The 17,446-nt window shown below is 36.1% G+C and overlaps 1 protein-coding gene across 4 annotated transcripts; it reads right to left on the reverse strand.

The window, feature by feature from the left end:
* Nucleotides 1-2,059: 2,059 nt before the first annotated feature.
* On the reverse strand, nucleotides 2,060-17,194 carry IntS6 (integrator complex subunit 6). 4 transcript variants are annotated; one of them, XM_071585364.1, is made up of 15 exons: nucleotides 16,710-17,194; nucleotides 16,531-16,608; nucleotides 15,937-16,176; nucleotides 14,588-14,768; nucleotides 11,182-11,313; nucleotides 10,725-11,056; nucleotides 10,498-10,650; nucleotides 9,917-10,144; nucleotides 9,507-9,801; nucleotides 9,089-9,298; nucleotides 8,676-8,812; nucleotides 7,431-7,791; nucleotides 5,246-5,677; nucleotides 3,764-4,011; nucleotides 2,060-2,905 (listed from the first exon to the last, which is right to left on the reverse strand). In XM_071585364.1, exons 1-15 carry the CDS (start codon nucleotides 16,824-16,826, stop codon nucleotides 2,804-2,806), a joined length of 3,246 nt encoding a protein of 1,081 aa, XP_071441465.1. In that variant the 5' UTR covers nucleotides 16,827-17,194; the 3' UTR covers nucleotides 2,060-2,803. The 4 variants fall into 4 exon arrangements, with proteins under 4 accessions (XP_071441465.1, XP_071441466.1, XP_071441467.1 ...); XM_071585365.1 differs by lacking the exons at nucleotides 16,531-16,608; nucleotides 16,710-17,194 and having other exon boundaries at nucleotides 2,061-2,905; nucleotides 16,047-16,309; XM_071585366.1 differs by lacking the exons at nucleotides 14,588-14,768; nucleotides 15,937-16,176; nucleotides 16,531-16,608; nucleotides 16,710-17,194 and adding an exon at nucleotides 14,182-14,375 and having other exon boundaries at nucleotides 2,062-2,905.
* Between the last annotated feature and the right edge of the window lie 252 nt (nucleotides 17,195-17,446).

The following is a 17,446-nucleotide window of genomic DNA, read 5'->3' on the forward strand; positions in this document are numbered from 1 at the left end:
TAAAGATGAAGAAGTTGGTAATCAAATACCTACTAAGTCTAGAAAATCAAATGAACTGAAATAATTTCCATAAAATATGACAGATATTTTTGCAATAGAGATTTAAGTTCATGAAGTTTTCACGTTAGAAAGGGGTGGTTAAAAAATTACTTATGCAACATGCTAAAGCAAGAAAGCACCAAGACAAGGGTGTTTCTCAATAGCATCCCTGGCACACCCCGAGTCTATGCAACTTTAGTCATACCTTCTTATATCTTTGAAAAAAAAATAATTCCCAACCTGGCAAGATGAACAGAAGATTTCACTTTTAAAAATTCAATTGTTATTATAATAGCAAGAAACGGTGACTGAACTGAAATACATATCAAAAGCCACTCAACAGGTTTCCTGGCATCTGGCATAAAATGCAATATTTGGCATTATGAGATTCCAGCACATTTTAATGACAAATTATTTTTTTCCATGGTAAGCTTATTTGACATGAAAGACTCGATCCTTGAAATCACAAGATTAACAAAATGATGTAAATTTTGAAATGTATTTCAGCTCCAATTTGATCAATAGATCACATTGGTGTATAGTCATTAGTGCTTATCAAGACTAAGAAACCACCACACCTGAGGAATCACCCCATCTGAGAACTAAAAAAGTAAACCCAAAGGTTGGTTTGATAGGTGAGGATAGAGCTCACCTATTACTAAGCCCAACGGCGTGTGCAATTCACACATCAGGGTAGGGGGGCCAGTTCCTTTCCCTGTGCCGCCTGAGGTTTCCCAGGAAGATCTGGTACCCGAAAAATCACAGCATGGGTGAAGCTGGGTGTGCCGAGAGGCGTCACCCGGAATCGAACCTGGGCCCTCCGGTCAGTAGTCCAGTGCTCTACCCACTAAGACTACCATGCCCAAGACATCTCTGAAAGAAAACTTTAATTAATATTAAAAAAATTTTCATACAAACCTTACCATAGTCAAATAATATCACTAATTTGAATTTAAAATGTTTTATTTATTATCTTTCCTCGAGTATCATTTTAATCTTAACTGGATAGGAAAACAGAAATTTTTTCTAAGTCAATATCCTGTAGTTTTTTTAATTTCTTGGTGCAATCTGTTCATTTCACAATTGACGAAACACTATATTATTTTCACAAAGATTTATATGTTTGCCGGGAGGGTTTTTTCCTGAAATATTCATTTCAGGGAAAAAATAAGGTTTAACAATAAATATGGCAAAGTTCAAACTTGAATTATTTATCATATCCAATGTATGTTTCCAGCTGTGATGCTGAAACTACGAAAAAATTTCACATTGCGAAAATACAAAATTGTTTCCCAATGTTTTGCAATGATCTGACTTGTGTAGTGTACTGACTATCAAGGAAACCATGCAGATGCTATGCTCAGAACACCAAAGGAATGTTAGATAACAATGAAGGCTGTCCAGAAGGTTCAAAAAATTAAAAGAGTTTCTTTCAACAAACATCTCAACAGAGAGAATAATGCAGTGATGACTAACAAAAGCACAGCTTACTAACAACAAAATTATACATTTGTGACAAATATATGAAATTTTGAACTTAAAAAATCAACAGAGTGTATTCCATAGCAGAGTTTGCATGTAGGGTTTTATTCAAAGAGTATCACGTCATAGATCACAATCTACAGAAAAACCTACAGGAAGAATCATCTGTGTGAAAGTAGAACACTGTTCATGAATTGAAATGCAGATACAGCTTACAGATCAGGAAGGCACCAACTACTGAATCGTTCATCATTATTGTCGCAAAATTCTACTAGTCAATGCAAAGGATAAAATGTTCCAGAATGTGATGTCACAAAGAAACTTTCCTTCATATTAACCACAAAGGAATGCCAAGATACTGATGTATTTTTGTCTAGGCAAATTATTTGTAACATAACTCAGAATAAATATTATTTTGACTCCTTGACTGGAAATCAAATTTCTCGACGAAGACTACCCACCCCCCCTTTAGTTCTCTTTGCAGTGTAAGACTGGAAAGATTATGGACAGAAGAAAAGATAACTACCCTAAATAACACAGGATCACTGATATCAGTGTCCAGAGGTCCAAAATAAAACTGTAGTCAACACAATACAAAATGTATTTTTTTCAAATTCTTTGTTTAGCGACAAAGCAAATTTCAACAAGTCATCAATTCCATGCCACCATATGACATTAAAATATACATGAAACATACATAGAGAAACAAAAGCTTTGGTAATTAAAAAGTTTTTGGCTGCATCAAATGACGGAAAGACAATCAGGGTGGCCACCATGCCGGTATGCCATTCACTGTGCAATTAAAATGCAACAAATTTTCAAAAAGTCAACAAACCACGACAACACAAATCACAATTTAAATTGGAGCCATTATCAAATTTCACAGGGCTTGCACCAGCAAGAAACAAAAATTAACAGCAGCAGCCGGTACCAAACCCCTCACTGGAGTCATCTTCACTTATTCAGACACAGGATCATAATTAAAAGAAACATTTTAGAAGTGATGACGTGAAAACAAAACTGTCCGCAGATGAATTAAGATATAACAGCAATGTAATGAAAAATCCTAAGACATTGTCCTACTTTACATATAAAATACATGGGGTAATAACATATTAATATCAATATGTTATGAAAATTTGTATCATCACTTTCTTGAAAACAGTTAAGTTTAGTTTTGTCAAATTCTGATTGAGGTCATTTTTATCACACGTGATTCATTGATTCAACAAAACAGCTTTCAGCCAACATGTGCCACAATTTTAATGATAGCTTTGGGCTGCTATCGTTCTGTCCGTGGAACAATAGGCAAGGGGGTTTTACCATCAGGTCCCAACGCATTGACACCACTTGCCCCATAGGTCGGCATAGGCAATGCTCTACCCTGTGAGAAAGATTCAGTAAAGGGCACATAAATAAGTAAACATGGCATAAGGAATAGAATTTTGCATCTCAAACTAAGTAAAATCATTTTCAGCTGACATTTCATTAATTAATCTAAAACTCACCACATTATCAAGATCTTGTGTGTTCTAATTTAGACCCTGATAAAAAAATATATCACAAGCTTCTGAAGTACAAATATGTTTATGCAAAATGTGCTTGAAAATGTTTCAAAATTACTTATTTCTGTTTACCACAAAAAAATATCAATACAATATTAGATTATCTGCAACAAGTGTTTCTCATTATCTTCTTAAGGCCAAAATGAATGTACATGCAATTATTTAACACATGCCAAGATGAAAAAATGTCTTGTGTCCACAACTGAACCTAGAAGAAAGCTTTATAGATACCTAACGCATACATAATTACATTATATCTTGGTAAAATTGATTCAACAGCCCATCCCTTATCTTAACAGTCTCAATGATTCTAGTCTCTATGATTCACTTAACACAAGATTCTTTGCTGCCAAGATATGTATGTTTGGCATTCATATTGGCTACATGGATAATAACAATGAATAAATTTTAGTTGAAACCATGCTTTAATAAAATGAAAACATAATAATGGAATTTCTATGATGAGATAAAGAGATATTCTCAAAATAACAGCAGTAAAATCAAAAGGAAACCAAAGAACATTCTTTTAATTCCATCAAGTTTCATTGCAACTGTATCTCTCATAATTTATAGGATGAAAATTCATTAATTTTCACCAAGTTACTTAAAAATCCCACCAAAACTGTGGCATAAAAATTGATACTGAATTTAAAACATTCCCATACACCTAAACTCACCTGATAGGGATGAGTGTGGTTTTTTTGTGGTGAAGAGTGCATTCCGGTGTACCCAAAAGAGTTACTTGAACTTATATTTTCAGGTGCGGTAGAGGCTGCAACCATTCCTTGCAGAAATTCTTCCAATAAGGCAGCAAGATTATGTCTTTTAAACCGTAATGACTCCTGTATAACTTCCCGGAGAAATGACACTCTCACTTCCAGAGCTCCCTGAATGGTCTTTAGATGCCCAAACAGCAACGTGAAATCTTAACACGGAGATAAATTTATTTTAAAGATTTGCAAGCTCTTGCACTTTCCATAGTGCAGGAGGAAGATAATAGATTTCAAAAAATTGTCATGAACTAATAAGACAAAAAGCTAAAAAACATTTTGAATCTATGAATAGCATTACATTATGTAGTTGCAAAAAGAAAATTACATAAAATAACTATGTGCAATCAAAATTGGCAACACGGTGAGCTATGAAAGTAAATTCAGAATGGAAAACATATTCAAGATTTTGAGAGAGCCATAAAAAATTGTGTTACAACACTTGCCACACACACCTCTTAGTACCTTAATTTTTATATTAAGACACAAATAGTAGAGAATAGAACAAAAATAGGAGGATCAGAACCGTCATGAAAAGCATTTAGAGATAAAAGCTCGAAATTTACAAGCTATCACTTTATACCGTAATGAAATGTCATACATGTATCTCTGTTTTCGATGTGAACCCTTTTTTATTCATGATAGTCAGTAAGTAAATATTATACTGGGTTCATCTCCAATATTATTCGGCAACACTAGGGCCTGTATTTATAGTAAACTTCCAGCTGAGGACACCCAAGCGCTCCCTTACATCAACTTTTTGCATGATTTTGACATAGATGAGACTTCAGTTATCGCATATATATCATGCATCATAAGAAACAAAATCATATCCAAAAGATATTAACACCAAACATCCAGAGTAAGCATTAATCTGTTGAAAGCTGGGGAAACCTTTAGACAGGTTTGTTTTACATAAGCATTTAATTTAATAGACTAAAAAATAAGTAATTTGAGTTTATGTTCTTTTCTTAGTACAAAACCCTAATAAACATTAGTATTCACAGTGAAATATGTCTTTGTTAAGCCTAGATGCTGTTTTTCTTTATTTAGAAATAAAGTTAAAATTTTGATGCAGATGATAGCAATGATAGCATCAGGGGGTGCATATCATACAGATCCTTACGAAGGAAGAGAGGGGCTAAATTGTTTGAAGCCAAATTCGCTCTCGAGTAAATTAGGGATGGCCTCTGGATTAATTGATGGGCCATATTTCTGCTTCCTCTGGCTTACTGCATTTGCAAGCTTTTCCAAACATTCCCCTAATTGATCAAAATAAGCAATAACCAACATTTTCCCGCAACATACTGGCCTAGTTCCATTCCTCCTCAGAATGCAAAATTAACACCAAACATTCCATGCATGATACTGTGCGTTTCACATACTTACTTTTACCCGGTCTTCGAATTGCCTTGTAGACTTGTATCCTTAACTGCAAGTTGTGACGACGAACTTCAGCTGGATCCAAAGCGCATTGTTCACCCTCACCCTCATTCATATGGTTCAACACTGATGGCAATGGATTTAGTCTTGAATTCACTGTGGGGTCAGAGATCTGTGCATCTGGACACAACTGAAGCACTGGTGGGGGGGAGAGACAACGAGTCACATGGTTGGATGACAGGGCACGAGAGTTAAGTTTATTTATATCCTCCGCTGCGGCCTCTTGCTCCGATGCAGCCGCCGCAAGAAACATGAGTCCAGAAGGAGGTGGAATGGGGGCATTTGCCTGGGGATGGTGATGGTGGCTCGTCATGGAGTCTGAGTGATTAAGGATCTCAGGCGGAGACGGAGAACGGGGTCCACTTTGAAACTGATCATCTGAGAAACATTCCAAGTAAAAAAATATGTTAATTGAACAACAAAAACCTTCACCAAGTCACTTTTTACTACATGATGCTAAGTAAGCAATGCAGAGGGAAGAAAAGATTAGGCATATTAGACAAAATGAAGGGAAGTAGAAAGTATGCAGAGTTGAAGATTGATTCATCGTAGTGCAGCGAGTTACAGTGATTAGCTCAGTCAGACTGGATTTTTAAAGAGCAGCAGTGGTTGAAGTCATGCCTATCAAAACCTGTCCTGCCCAGTAGACTACTGTGAATAATTATTACTTTTGTAGCACCCAAATTTTCAGCATTAACATAGAAAATTTTCTGCAAAATTTTTTTTGTTTCAAGTAGGGTCCTTTTAAGAAAATGTGTTACGTTTATTAGTCACAATGTGATATTTTATACACATTTTTATTCAATTAATGCCTTAAATTTAAATACACTAAGCTAGGGAGTAGTTTAAGAATATGATAAAAAATCTTGTACCTTATTTTTTTTATCTAGTTATTACAATCCTGCTTCATTAGACTGTATGCCTATTACATCCTTCTAGCTTATCAGCAGAGTCACAGAATGTTAAATATTTTAAACACTGATAAGTCAAATCATATCCACAATGCAATCCTCAGCCATTGCATGGCCCTGTGGCCCAAAAACACGCATACATAGTTAACTTTGGAATAATGCACGAAATTGATTACTGGGATATTTCTGTACACTAACAAACTCCCTGAACATTTCTAGTGATAGGAGTATATTCACAGCAGCCATGGTGTGAATCAGCTGAGGAAGTAGAATTAGAAAACTCTCAAACTGCTGCACTTCAGCAGAATCACAGGCAGTTTCTGTAGCTATTTTTATAAGCCTCCAACTAGTGAGTTCTAGATAATAACTACTTGAACATAACCTTACGATGGCTGGGCTAATTTATGAATGAAAATTATCATGTTAGCGGATTTAATAGTCATAAGAGACCAATGAAAATTACTGGATGTTGAAATTATGCCTAGGCAAACATGAGTGGCCTGCAGAGGCATAGAAAGAAGTTGAGAGTTATAGAGGCATTTGTATGGCAAATACAATTAATGGTATTGACAATGTCATATTCCCAGGTCCATTTCTAAGCCCTAACACTGCACTGGAATTGGCTATCTTAATGGAGATGGTTCTGCCCTCAAACCAAATAACTGCAGTAATATAATCTTAACTCCACTATGAGCATTGCATAAATTAAGTATTAAGGGATAGATCAGGCAATTTAGTGGGAAGTTTGAAAACAAGATGGGTATTACATTCAACACAAGAAAATATTCACAATTTATACATAAAATTTTGGCTTTTGTTTTCTTTGGATTCCTACATGTGGTTTGTGGCCTTGACCCAGGCTTTTGATAGGTTTTACTGTAGGATGGCACATCAAAGCCTCTTGCTACACATCCATTTTTCCATGTGTTTCGCAGAGTTTCATACATCCACTATCAATATTTTTCCTGGTTAACACACTTTGCACCTTATCAAACAAATAGGCAATGCATCATGAAATATACCAATTTTATGGGATATACTCGATGTCAGATTTAACCAATACTAGAAAACTGAAAAAGCACTGCAATAATGAATGAACTTCACTTTTCAATTTTGAAGTAAATTGACCAAAAATTTTCTAACTTAGGCGGGGAAAAATATCAGCGACATCAAAACTATGTGCAAATATTACACAGTGTAATATATACTACCACACTTACCAATACTACCATTAACGAGCCCAATTCTACTCATAGGGTCGGGCGCTGGAGGTGGATATAAGCCTTCCATGGGACAAAATGGTGCAGCTGCACCAGGCATTGGTGCTATCGATTCTGGCCGATTTTCCACGGTAGAAGGTGGCAGTGGTTGAACAGGCAAGGTTGGCAATATAGGTGGTGCACTAACTGGCCGTAGTCGAGGCCTACGCACCACAATGTGTTTAGGAATTGGGCCTGGTTTCCGTTTGTTGGGGCGAGGAGAACCAGCTGGAGAATCAGCAGAACGTTTCACGCCACGGCCTCCCCCAACACCACTGCCACCACCCACAAGGTCAATATCAGCCTCATCTACCATCATTCTCTGCAAAAAAGTGAGCAAGCAGGGCATTAAACCACAACTCCTACACTATAGATGCCTCTACACATAGACTGCCAACCAATGCCATACACCAACATCTGTTAAGTAGAACACTGATAACCAAAAACTTAAAACACCACTCCTCAGATTCCATTTGCTTGATTTGCTATACATTTCCTCCATTTCAGTGCACCTCAACTCAAATAACAAAAGCAGTAGGTACGAAGAACATTTAATATTACCTTTATGCACTTGGGAGGTTTTGGAGATTTTCAGAGGCTTTGTCACTCTGAAAACACCATTACCATTTAATCAACCCCTGATACCAAAATTTTCTTCAGAATTTCATTTTAGATTTGACAATTCCTCACTACTTTCTGTGATCCAAATGTCAATTTTCCAAGTTTCCAACTGCTTCTAAATAAGTGTTTATGACATGATTTCTAATCTGTATCAAGTGTAAGACGTCTTAACTTCAATGGCATGGCCAATGGTTTTTCACTGTGGGGGTTTAACTTTGAAGACACTATGAAAACTTACCAATTATTCTGACTAATAGTAAGCGATTCCAGAAATGATTTAAGATGAATTGCATCCATTAAAATAGTATTTCAAAATTAGGTCCAACAGTATCATACTACTTAAGAATTTTTACTTTAACCCTTGTAGATAATTTTAAGTAACTTGGAAACATTTTTATGGCATTAAACCTTAGTTAGCACGTTATATGTAATTTAGCTTTCCCTGGAGCCATAGGCCGTCAAAACTGATCAAGTCATTTATGCTCATAAATATTAAATTGAATATATTTCCATTTTGTGTGAAAATATTTAACCCCCTTTAGTATTGCTCAGTAAATAATACCTCAATGGAAAACAGGAATTTACCTTATCTATTTTGAATGGATTGCCAAACATGTGCTGTCTCACAGGAGTTGACTCAATTTCACGAAGCTGCGCTGGCATCCTCTTCAGGTACTCCTGATAATTACCCATTTGACCCACAGGCATACTGTGCATTTGATCTGGTAAAAAGGAAATATAATTAATAAAAAAGCTTCCTTCATAACAAGTTCTAATACTATTACAAAATAAAATAAATCCTGAAAATGAGTGAAATTTTGACTCAGTTAATCAGTTTTAGACATTCCAAATAAGTACTTTACACTGAAAAATTTAATTAGATGGCACTAAGAATCCAGGCAATGAAGAAAAATACATATCTTTAGGTGAATTCGGCAGATATTATTGCCACAATATGCTTTTCTATATCTTTGTCCCAGACAAAGAACTACACCTACCTTCATCCAACAAGCGAGTGTGCAAGAGGGATGTCTGAAGGAAATTGGAACGCATACGGGCAACCTGATCCAACAGCAATTGGCGTGGAATGTCAAAGGGATTACGGAAACTCTGACCTCGCCTCAACCCAGAGCTCCCAATACCCCCTCGAATGCCAATAACAAAACCATTAAAATCATTCAGCTGATCCCTGAGATTTGCAAATTTATCTGGAAAACAAATGGAAAAATAAAGCATGGAATTCATTAAAAAACAATGTTAATTTTACATTTTAATTAATCTACAATGACATTACTTGTGAATTACAAAAAGTAAATACATAGTCTATAACTATATGCAATTACTGAATGGAGAATACTAAGTATAATACTGTTCACAAAAATCAAGGGAGGGGATTTCACGGAGGAATGCACTTACCTAAAAGAAGTGGATGTGATATCAACTCCTTCTTCAATGGTGAACGTGAAACAAGCCTTATTCCTTCTGGTCCCCCAGGAATTCCTGCTGCTGTACTAGATCCTCCATTGCCAGCAAATGCACCCCTGTTTTTAGCCACTTCACTACAAAGCTTGTCGAATTCAAGCCTTGCCTGGTTTTTCAACCGTTTCAGATAGTTCAAAACACTGTAACTAAGGCTGTTATCAGTGCCATCAGGCACAAGATTAGATGCTAGTGCTTGTGAACCCATTCGAACTAGAGCACGGCGCAAAGGCTGAAAAGTTGATACATTTTTTATTGATCAAACATTACATCAGAGTAAAAACTACTACTCATAATAAAATGATTCAAAATAATACAAATCTAAAAATAAGAACTCCATTGCATACCCCAGCATAGTAGGTTGGCATTGTCTTCAGATAATTGTTGAACTGAGTACGCCACTCATTTGTTGGCTTTGAACGATGCACTTTGAATAGCTCATCCAAAAGTGGAAGCAATACTGGGTAATTATATGGCATTACAAAGAGATTTACACACGTGAGATTGGTGCTTGCTTTGAGATACCCAAATGGGTGACCAACTTCTGAGTTTTTTGCACTGTTTGCCACAAAGACCTGTTAATAGAGAATTAAAGAAAGTTAATTACATAAATACATTGATTACATTTCGAGTAAATCAATTGCATTAAATTTCCGGGCACAGCTACTCATCAATGAAACTTACTTGGCAGACTAACTTTTAATAAAACGTACCTGCCATGGCTTTCTAATACCCAAGCCAATTTTACTACAAAAATTATAATTTCAATGGTTTTACAAATATATAGTTTAACTTAACCATCTCTAAAAAAGTAAAACCACTAATTGTAATCAATAAAATAAACGTGGTCAAAAAATATAAAAAGGAATGGGCATTAAAAATTTATAATGTGAATAAAATCACTGCAAGCACAACAGTAGATTCCTACCTGCCAGCAAACAGTAGGCTGTTTTCGTAAAAGAATGTACTGAGTAAGAGGACTAGGCTCCAGCTCATACTTGTCAAATGGTAACGTCTCTATCACCATTGGTTCTTGGCTTGTGCAAGTAAACTTGACATTTGGGTGAGCTGAACGTGGAGGCTGTAAGAAAAGAGGTGAAAATTAGATACAGGAAGGGATCATCATCAAACCACCATTACAACACAACAGCTTACCAAGGATGAAGCACTGATCTCTGGCCAAAATGACTCTGGTATTGGCCAAAATCCAACAGCAAAACCCTTCTGTGCTGAGCGTTGAACATAGATCAATTTCCGACAAGAATGCCAAGAGTTTCCCAATGAAGATGTGACTGGAAGTTGAGGGTTAATTACTCCCTTGGAGTTATTCCCATTCCCATTGGCATTCACAGAAGCAGATAATGCAGAATTCAGAGCAGAATTACAGCTCATTTTCCCACTGTCAATATTATCTGACACCGGAATTGCATCCCATTCTCGGTCACTAATATGCTCGCCCTCACCATCATCAAAGAAATCTTTGGTTCCTGGAATCAAGAACATAAATGGCAGATAATGATATGTGTAGCAACATAAACAGCTCATCAATATCCCAGACGGAGAATATGCATTTTATATCAATTAAGACTCAAAAGTCACATTTCAATTTTACCTTCACTTCCAATTGGTGGAGGGTCAGGTCCAATTTTTTCAAAGTTGATCACAACACCACTCTGAACTTTTTGTACTAGACTGTCGATACATTGCATCATCATTCGATGGGAAGTAATGCAATAGGATCTTCCTGCAGAAAAACAAATCATTAATGAAGGATGGGATCAGGCTTAAGCAAAATCATATTACATGTGTGGATTTAAGATCTGAATCAAATTCTTCCAAAAAATCTAAGATTCCCTGATATGCAAGTTAAATGCTCCTTCATGGCAACAGTGAGCCATGATTTCTGCCATGTTCATTACTCTCAATTTCAAAATTAATCTGGCAATATTTGAGAAGGTAAGTATACACAAAATTTCACTGTGTCATAAAATGTCTCTGTAGCTTTTAAGCTATCAACCAGAAATATGAGGATGGAGTCTAAATCACAGGGAATGATTTTTACACTGTGGGATTTGTGAATTTTTAACAGCAAGAGATGTTTGGATCCAAGGGTACAATAACAACAAGGAACAGGAATAATAAATTCCCACAAGCATTTTATCATTCCATGATATTACTTCACCTATCAGTCATCTGCATATTGTATGAACTTCATCCATGAAATATGCTGTATTCCACCATATAGGTACTTATGAAGACATTACATTAATTTTTTACCAACAGTTTGCCCACCTATACTGCCAGACAGGTCACTGAGCAACACAGCCACATTTACTGAGAACAATAAGGGTTTCCAATGAACTGAGAAAGATGAGCTGGCTCCATAAAGAAACTGAATAATGAAATTTCTTACAGCATACACCATTTCTAATTAAGTAAAAAGTCAAGTTATAGTCTCTTTTAACAAAGAAATGCTGGCCACCCATGCTATATTTTTTGTAATGAAAAATTATTTACAGATATTTCAAGAATTCGGTCCACAAAAAATTTCATTTTAAGTAAAAATTTTATAAAACTGTAGTTCACTCATTTATAATGCTTGACCAATATTCCCCTACACTGAGTTTAGTATTTTCCCATTCATTTTAGATGGGTTAATATGAACCTAATGTATATAGAGGTTTCACATTTTTTGATGCTTTGAAGTATTATATAATACTATTAACTATTTTCTACTATCATAAATTTTACTGATGATGCACTGTTTTTCACCCGAAAACAGGTTGCTCAGATTTTACACAAGGTCATTTAATGTCAACCCTTCACACAATTATGCTTGGATTCCATCACCATATTTACCAAATAATATAAAGATTCCTGCATGAAAGCCAAATGTCTGCTGTGAATAGTTTTTTTACATTGGCATGATGTTTTATTGATGATGCATACAGACATCACAAATATGATTCAATTAAAATGATGAGGGTAGAAAAGCAACTTTGCACTTCCACATTTCCCTTTGCACTTCCCAAAATATAATATATCACGACCGTGGTTTTGATGCTGCACATCATCATCACCTGATGATGATGCGCAGCATTGAAACCATGGTGAAATATTAAAATCTCTTTGTGGAAGGGCAAAGATTTCTTTTACCCTCATCATGAAGTAATTCCGCAAAGTTAAACCTGAAACTGTAATGTTAATCAATTAAAAGGACGTAAAGAGGTAAAATGAATGAAATGAAGAGTGTAGAGAAGGTAGTGATACTTAGCAAGAAGCACACACAACACATACTAAAAGGGTTGAAGTTTAGGGGAGGCCCTCAGCTGAGTAGAGGAAGGAAGGGAAGCACACGACACCAAAAGTATGTGGGCAAAATATTCTGTGAAAAAGTACATCACCACCGCCTCTCTCTCTCTTTTACTATGATTTGCAGATTGGCGACAAGTGGAGAGTTGTGGAGGCACACCTGTACCTTACAATCAACACATCCTCACCATCTTTTCATAGGTATTTACACTCATTTCAAATACTCAAGTTTTTCTCTGTCAACAAACATCCTCAGGGCATCAACATCCCGAGGACAATGACAGAGTCATCCATCAAAACATAGTCAGCTGAAACCCTGATCCATGGTAAGCCGATGAAGACTTGACAGCAATGTGATTTCAGGGATTAGTTCACATAATACAGGCATGACCCTGAAAACAACATTTCCACAGATTCTATCATATTACTACCAATTTTTAACGAGCGATTATTATTTTAGTCAATGCACATGAAAGATGGGGATAGTCTGCAATCTTGCATCTACATTAAAGGATGTCACTTTGTAAAATACCAAATGACAAACATTTCGAAATTCCTTCAAAACCACCAAAAAGCTGACCTTTCTTCATTCAAGCAGTTCAAATCATCTGAGACAGTGATGTCAAAGCATTATAGCAACCTTTAAACACCATTAAAATTATACTGCAGCAACCATATGTTTCAAAATTACACATTGAGGACCCACACAATCACAATTACAGGAATAAAAGTCACTAATAACAATGGGAGACTAAAATGATTAAGTGTATTACACTTCCATATTACAACTGTCAAGCTTCATTCAGTAGGCTTACCTGAAGAGCAAAAAGCAGTTCGGGTGAACAAAATTTAAAATCACCTCCAAAATAGGGAGAACATTCTTCCCTTGTTAGTTTCCAATGTGTTTGCTTTTGCCTTTTATTATTATTCATTATTGTCACATATTTTTACTTGGCAAAGAGGTATATCAATATATAGGACAGGTAATTCAAAAAATGAGCAACAGTAAAATATGACATAATTTGCATTAAATGGTTCAGAATCATAGCTTCAGAAGGGAAAGTGAATTCAGCTGATAGAAAGTAGTGGCATGTTGACACTGTTACAGAATAAAGAATATTAGGCCAATAAGGGTGGAAGAGAAGAAAAGTAGGTACTTAAGATTATGAGACAGGGAGCTCACTACAATTAGCTGGATAAAGTACTCGGGGGGATTGTGATGGTGCAGGGGCGAACATACAGATTTCCCATCCAAAGGGCCAGGGCTCAATTTATGGCAATGGCAGGTCCTAACCCTTACTTGGGGTGCTAGGTGAAAGGCACTTCACATCAGCCAAATGGGACATTTAACAGTGGACCCCTTGGCATCCAATGGTTTAGAGCATGCCAATACCTAGCTTCTCAACACCATTCCTCCATTCCCTGAACACCCTACAAATTGTCCAATTATCCCTGGTGCAAATGACCACTGCTGTTGATCACCTCCCCTAATAACTTTATTAGAAATCACTCAAGTAAAACGTGTTTATATTAGGCAAGAACATTAAGATATCGAAGGTGGCTTGTAATCGATTTAAATAATCATCCAAAAATTACATCAATATGAAAATTTTCAATAATAATATTACAACTATTTATAGCAATAAGATAAATTCTGAGATATGACATGTCAAATGCACCATATTGAGATAAAAAGGGAATCATACCACCAGTAACCTCGCACATGGCATCAATTGGAGAATTATCACTTGGGACCAGCCCAGTATCACGTTCAACTGCAGGCGTTCCAGAAAGTCGAAGCACCAATGAAAAAAGGCGTTGGTCCCATCGAAATGGTTCACGTGTCAACTCTGATCCAGGTATGGGTGAATGCATTGGCAAGTTGAACTGTGAATTGCATAAAACGAAGCACTCACTATTAGGAATTTCTAAAAATGGACAATTTTTGTCTTTTGTGTTAAAATGTATAAGACTGACTTCATTTAGCCATTAACCAAGACAGAAAAAAAGACTAGCCTTCCAAATCAATGTTTACAAAGACTAGCTTAGCATTTGGATGTTTTGAGAAGCTAAAATGGTCAAATTCAAGAGACTGGTGAGCCAGAATTACATAAATATAAAGTGATTGTTATAATTTTTTTGCACCCTCCTTGAAACAATTTACCTATTTATCATCAATGTTATGTTTTGGAAAAACCATCCCCTAAAATATCTTCAATTCAGTAAACTAAACAATATAGCACATAACAAGGAGTAAATAAGAACAATGACCCTTAACTGAGTAACTTAGGAGTGAAAATGGAGAAGAAAGAATCTCAAAACAAGTAATCCATTGAAATAGAAAACCAATGCTTATTTCCCAATTGAATTTAAGATTATTTGAGATAGGCATGAATTTTTACATGTAGGCACATTTCCTTGCCTACACCACTTTATTCTTTTAATTTGAATATTAAATCTCCATGAGATTAAACATCACTCCTCAAGGCTGTATTAATAATCAAGCAATACCACAATCCTTTTATCAAGCCACCAAATGCAAAGGGTACAATAGCTGTGGTTAACCATTTATAATTGCTTCCAACGGCTACTTCTTTCCTTCCTCATCTCCAATATTAAAGGATCATCTTTCTTAGCAGAATACATAAACTAAATATGAAACGACTTAGATCATAGGAAGGCTGTTCATTTATACAAAATTATATCACTACCATGCACATAAACTTAAAAAGGCACTCAATAAAAAATTTATGAAAACCAAAGTTAACTTGACAAAAACACGAAAAAGAAATAGTAAACATTCTCTCAGATCTGTGTAAATTTATGCAAATAAGTAATAGCAAATGGTTTCAATGAGTCTTTAGCAAGGATCAAGAATATAAATACAAATTTAATAAATCCTCAACAAAACATTGTATCCGTAAAATGTTAATATATTTGGATTATTTACAAAATTTAGTGGGCATTTAGTTAGGTAGAAAACAGCACTCATGCAAACAACTTCTAAAATATTTCAAGAGTGAAAATACATCAAAATAAGCTATCTTGATCTTACATCTTCCTGAACCCCGACACTGTTGGAGAGTTTACCCCCATCTGTTATAACAACAATGACAGAAGGTTCAAGGTAAAAGGGGCATCGACCTTGGCCATATGTATCTATACCAGTTTGCATTCGATTGATATTAAGAACATCAAAAGTGTGTTTCAATGCAGCCCCCATCATGGTCATGCCAGTAGACTGGAGGTTTTTCAGCTCATTCATAAATGTCGCTAAGTTTTCCTTCCAGCCAGCCTGTCAAAAGAGACGAATTCCCAATATAAACTAAGTTATCATTATAAGGGTACAAATAATATCACTGATAATAACTAGAGACAGCAGATAACAAAATATAGTTTTCGCAGGGTCTTTGAAGAAGGGATTAAACATGACAAATACAACAATTTTTCAATAACACAAATGAGCAGACGACATGACAATAAATGCGCATGACAAGAGCCAACTGTCATTGCGGTATCATTTACACAACCCAAACAAATAATAGAAACAATTCTGCTAAATATTTTAGAGTGCAAGAAAAAAACGCAATATCAAATTAATCGGTAAAGAAATAAAACTTAATTCTTCCCGGGCCATAACAGAATGTACCTTAATATTAGCGGGAGGCTCTTCAAAAGTCAACAACATATACCTATCTCCACGGCTTTCCAGCGACCTCTGCCGTACCTACAATGTACAAATTCCGTCAATGTCCAAAAAATTAAAACAATTACAATAGGGACAAAAGATTCCACCAACAGCACCTACTCCGGCGAATGTATGCCTACCTTTACGAACGTCTCAACAGCGCCCTTCGCAACATCCAGCAGCGTTGGGCGTCCACCCAAATAAGCTCTTTGATTCATAGACGCGGAAGTGTCTATGAGGAAAACTATTATGGTCATTATGAACCCCAATATTTTAGCCCCAGATTTACAATCAAATATCAACCTCCGAAGAGCTAAAACTACGCAAAATAACACGATATCATAATCCCACACTCCAGGGACACCCTACGCTAAGCTGCCTCGAACGGCAGCTGAAACGCCACGACGTCTGAACCACGTGACCCACTTCGCCATGATTGGTTATAGTCTTAAGAACTGTCAACAGATTAACGAGGAATACACAATTCACAGATATAAAAATCACCCACGTAGTCACATGCAATCTTTCTGATTAAAATAGAAACATATTTTTTCGATAATCCATCACGGTAAGAGGCCTATCATACGTAACCGTTTGATACTTGGTCATTCAGGATGCAGTTTCATTGACCTTACTACATCGAACCAAAGACTACGAGCCAAGGGAGTTATCCCGTCCAGATAGCGTTCCTGTTTCTACTGGCGACAATGCGCCACCATGGCTAGTGCCCGAAGCCGGCGTTACCCAGAACTAAATGCCTCAATTCTCTCTTAACCGCATGGGTCCTGTTACCGTGAATAATACAAAAAAGTCATATGCAAGTAATTTCAAATTGCCACTTCTGCTTATCATAACACGCTCAACCTGAGTGACAATA

This window comes from Hetaerina americana, unplaced genomic scaffold, assembly GCF_022747635.1.
Source record: "Hetaerina americana unplaced genomic scaffold, ioHetAmer1.1.p SCAF_2, whole genome shotgun sequence".
NCBI lineage: Eukaryota > Metazoa > Arthropoda > Insecta > Odonata > Calopterygidae > Hetaerina > Hetaerina americana.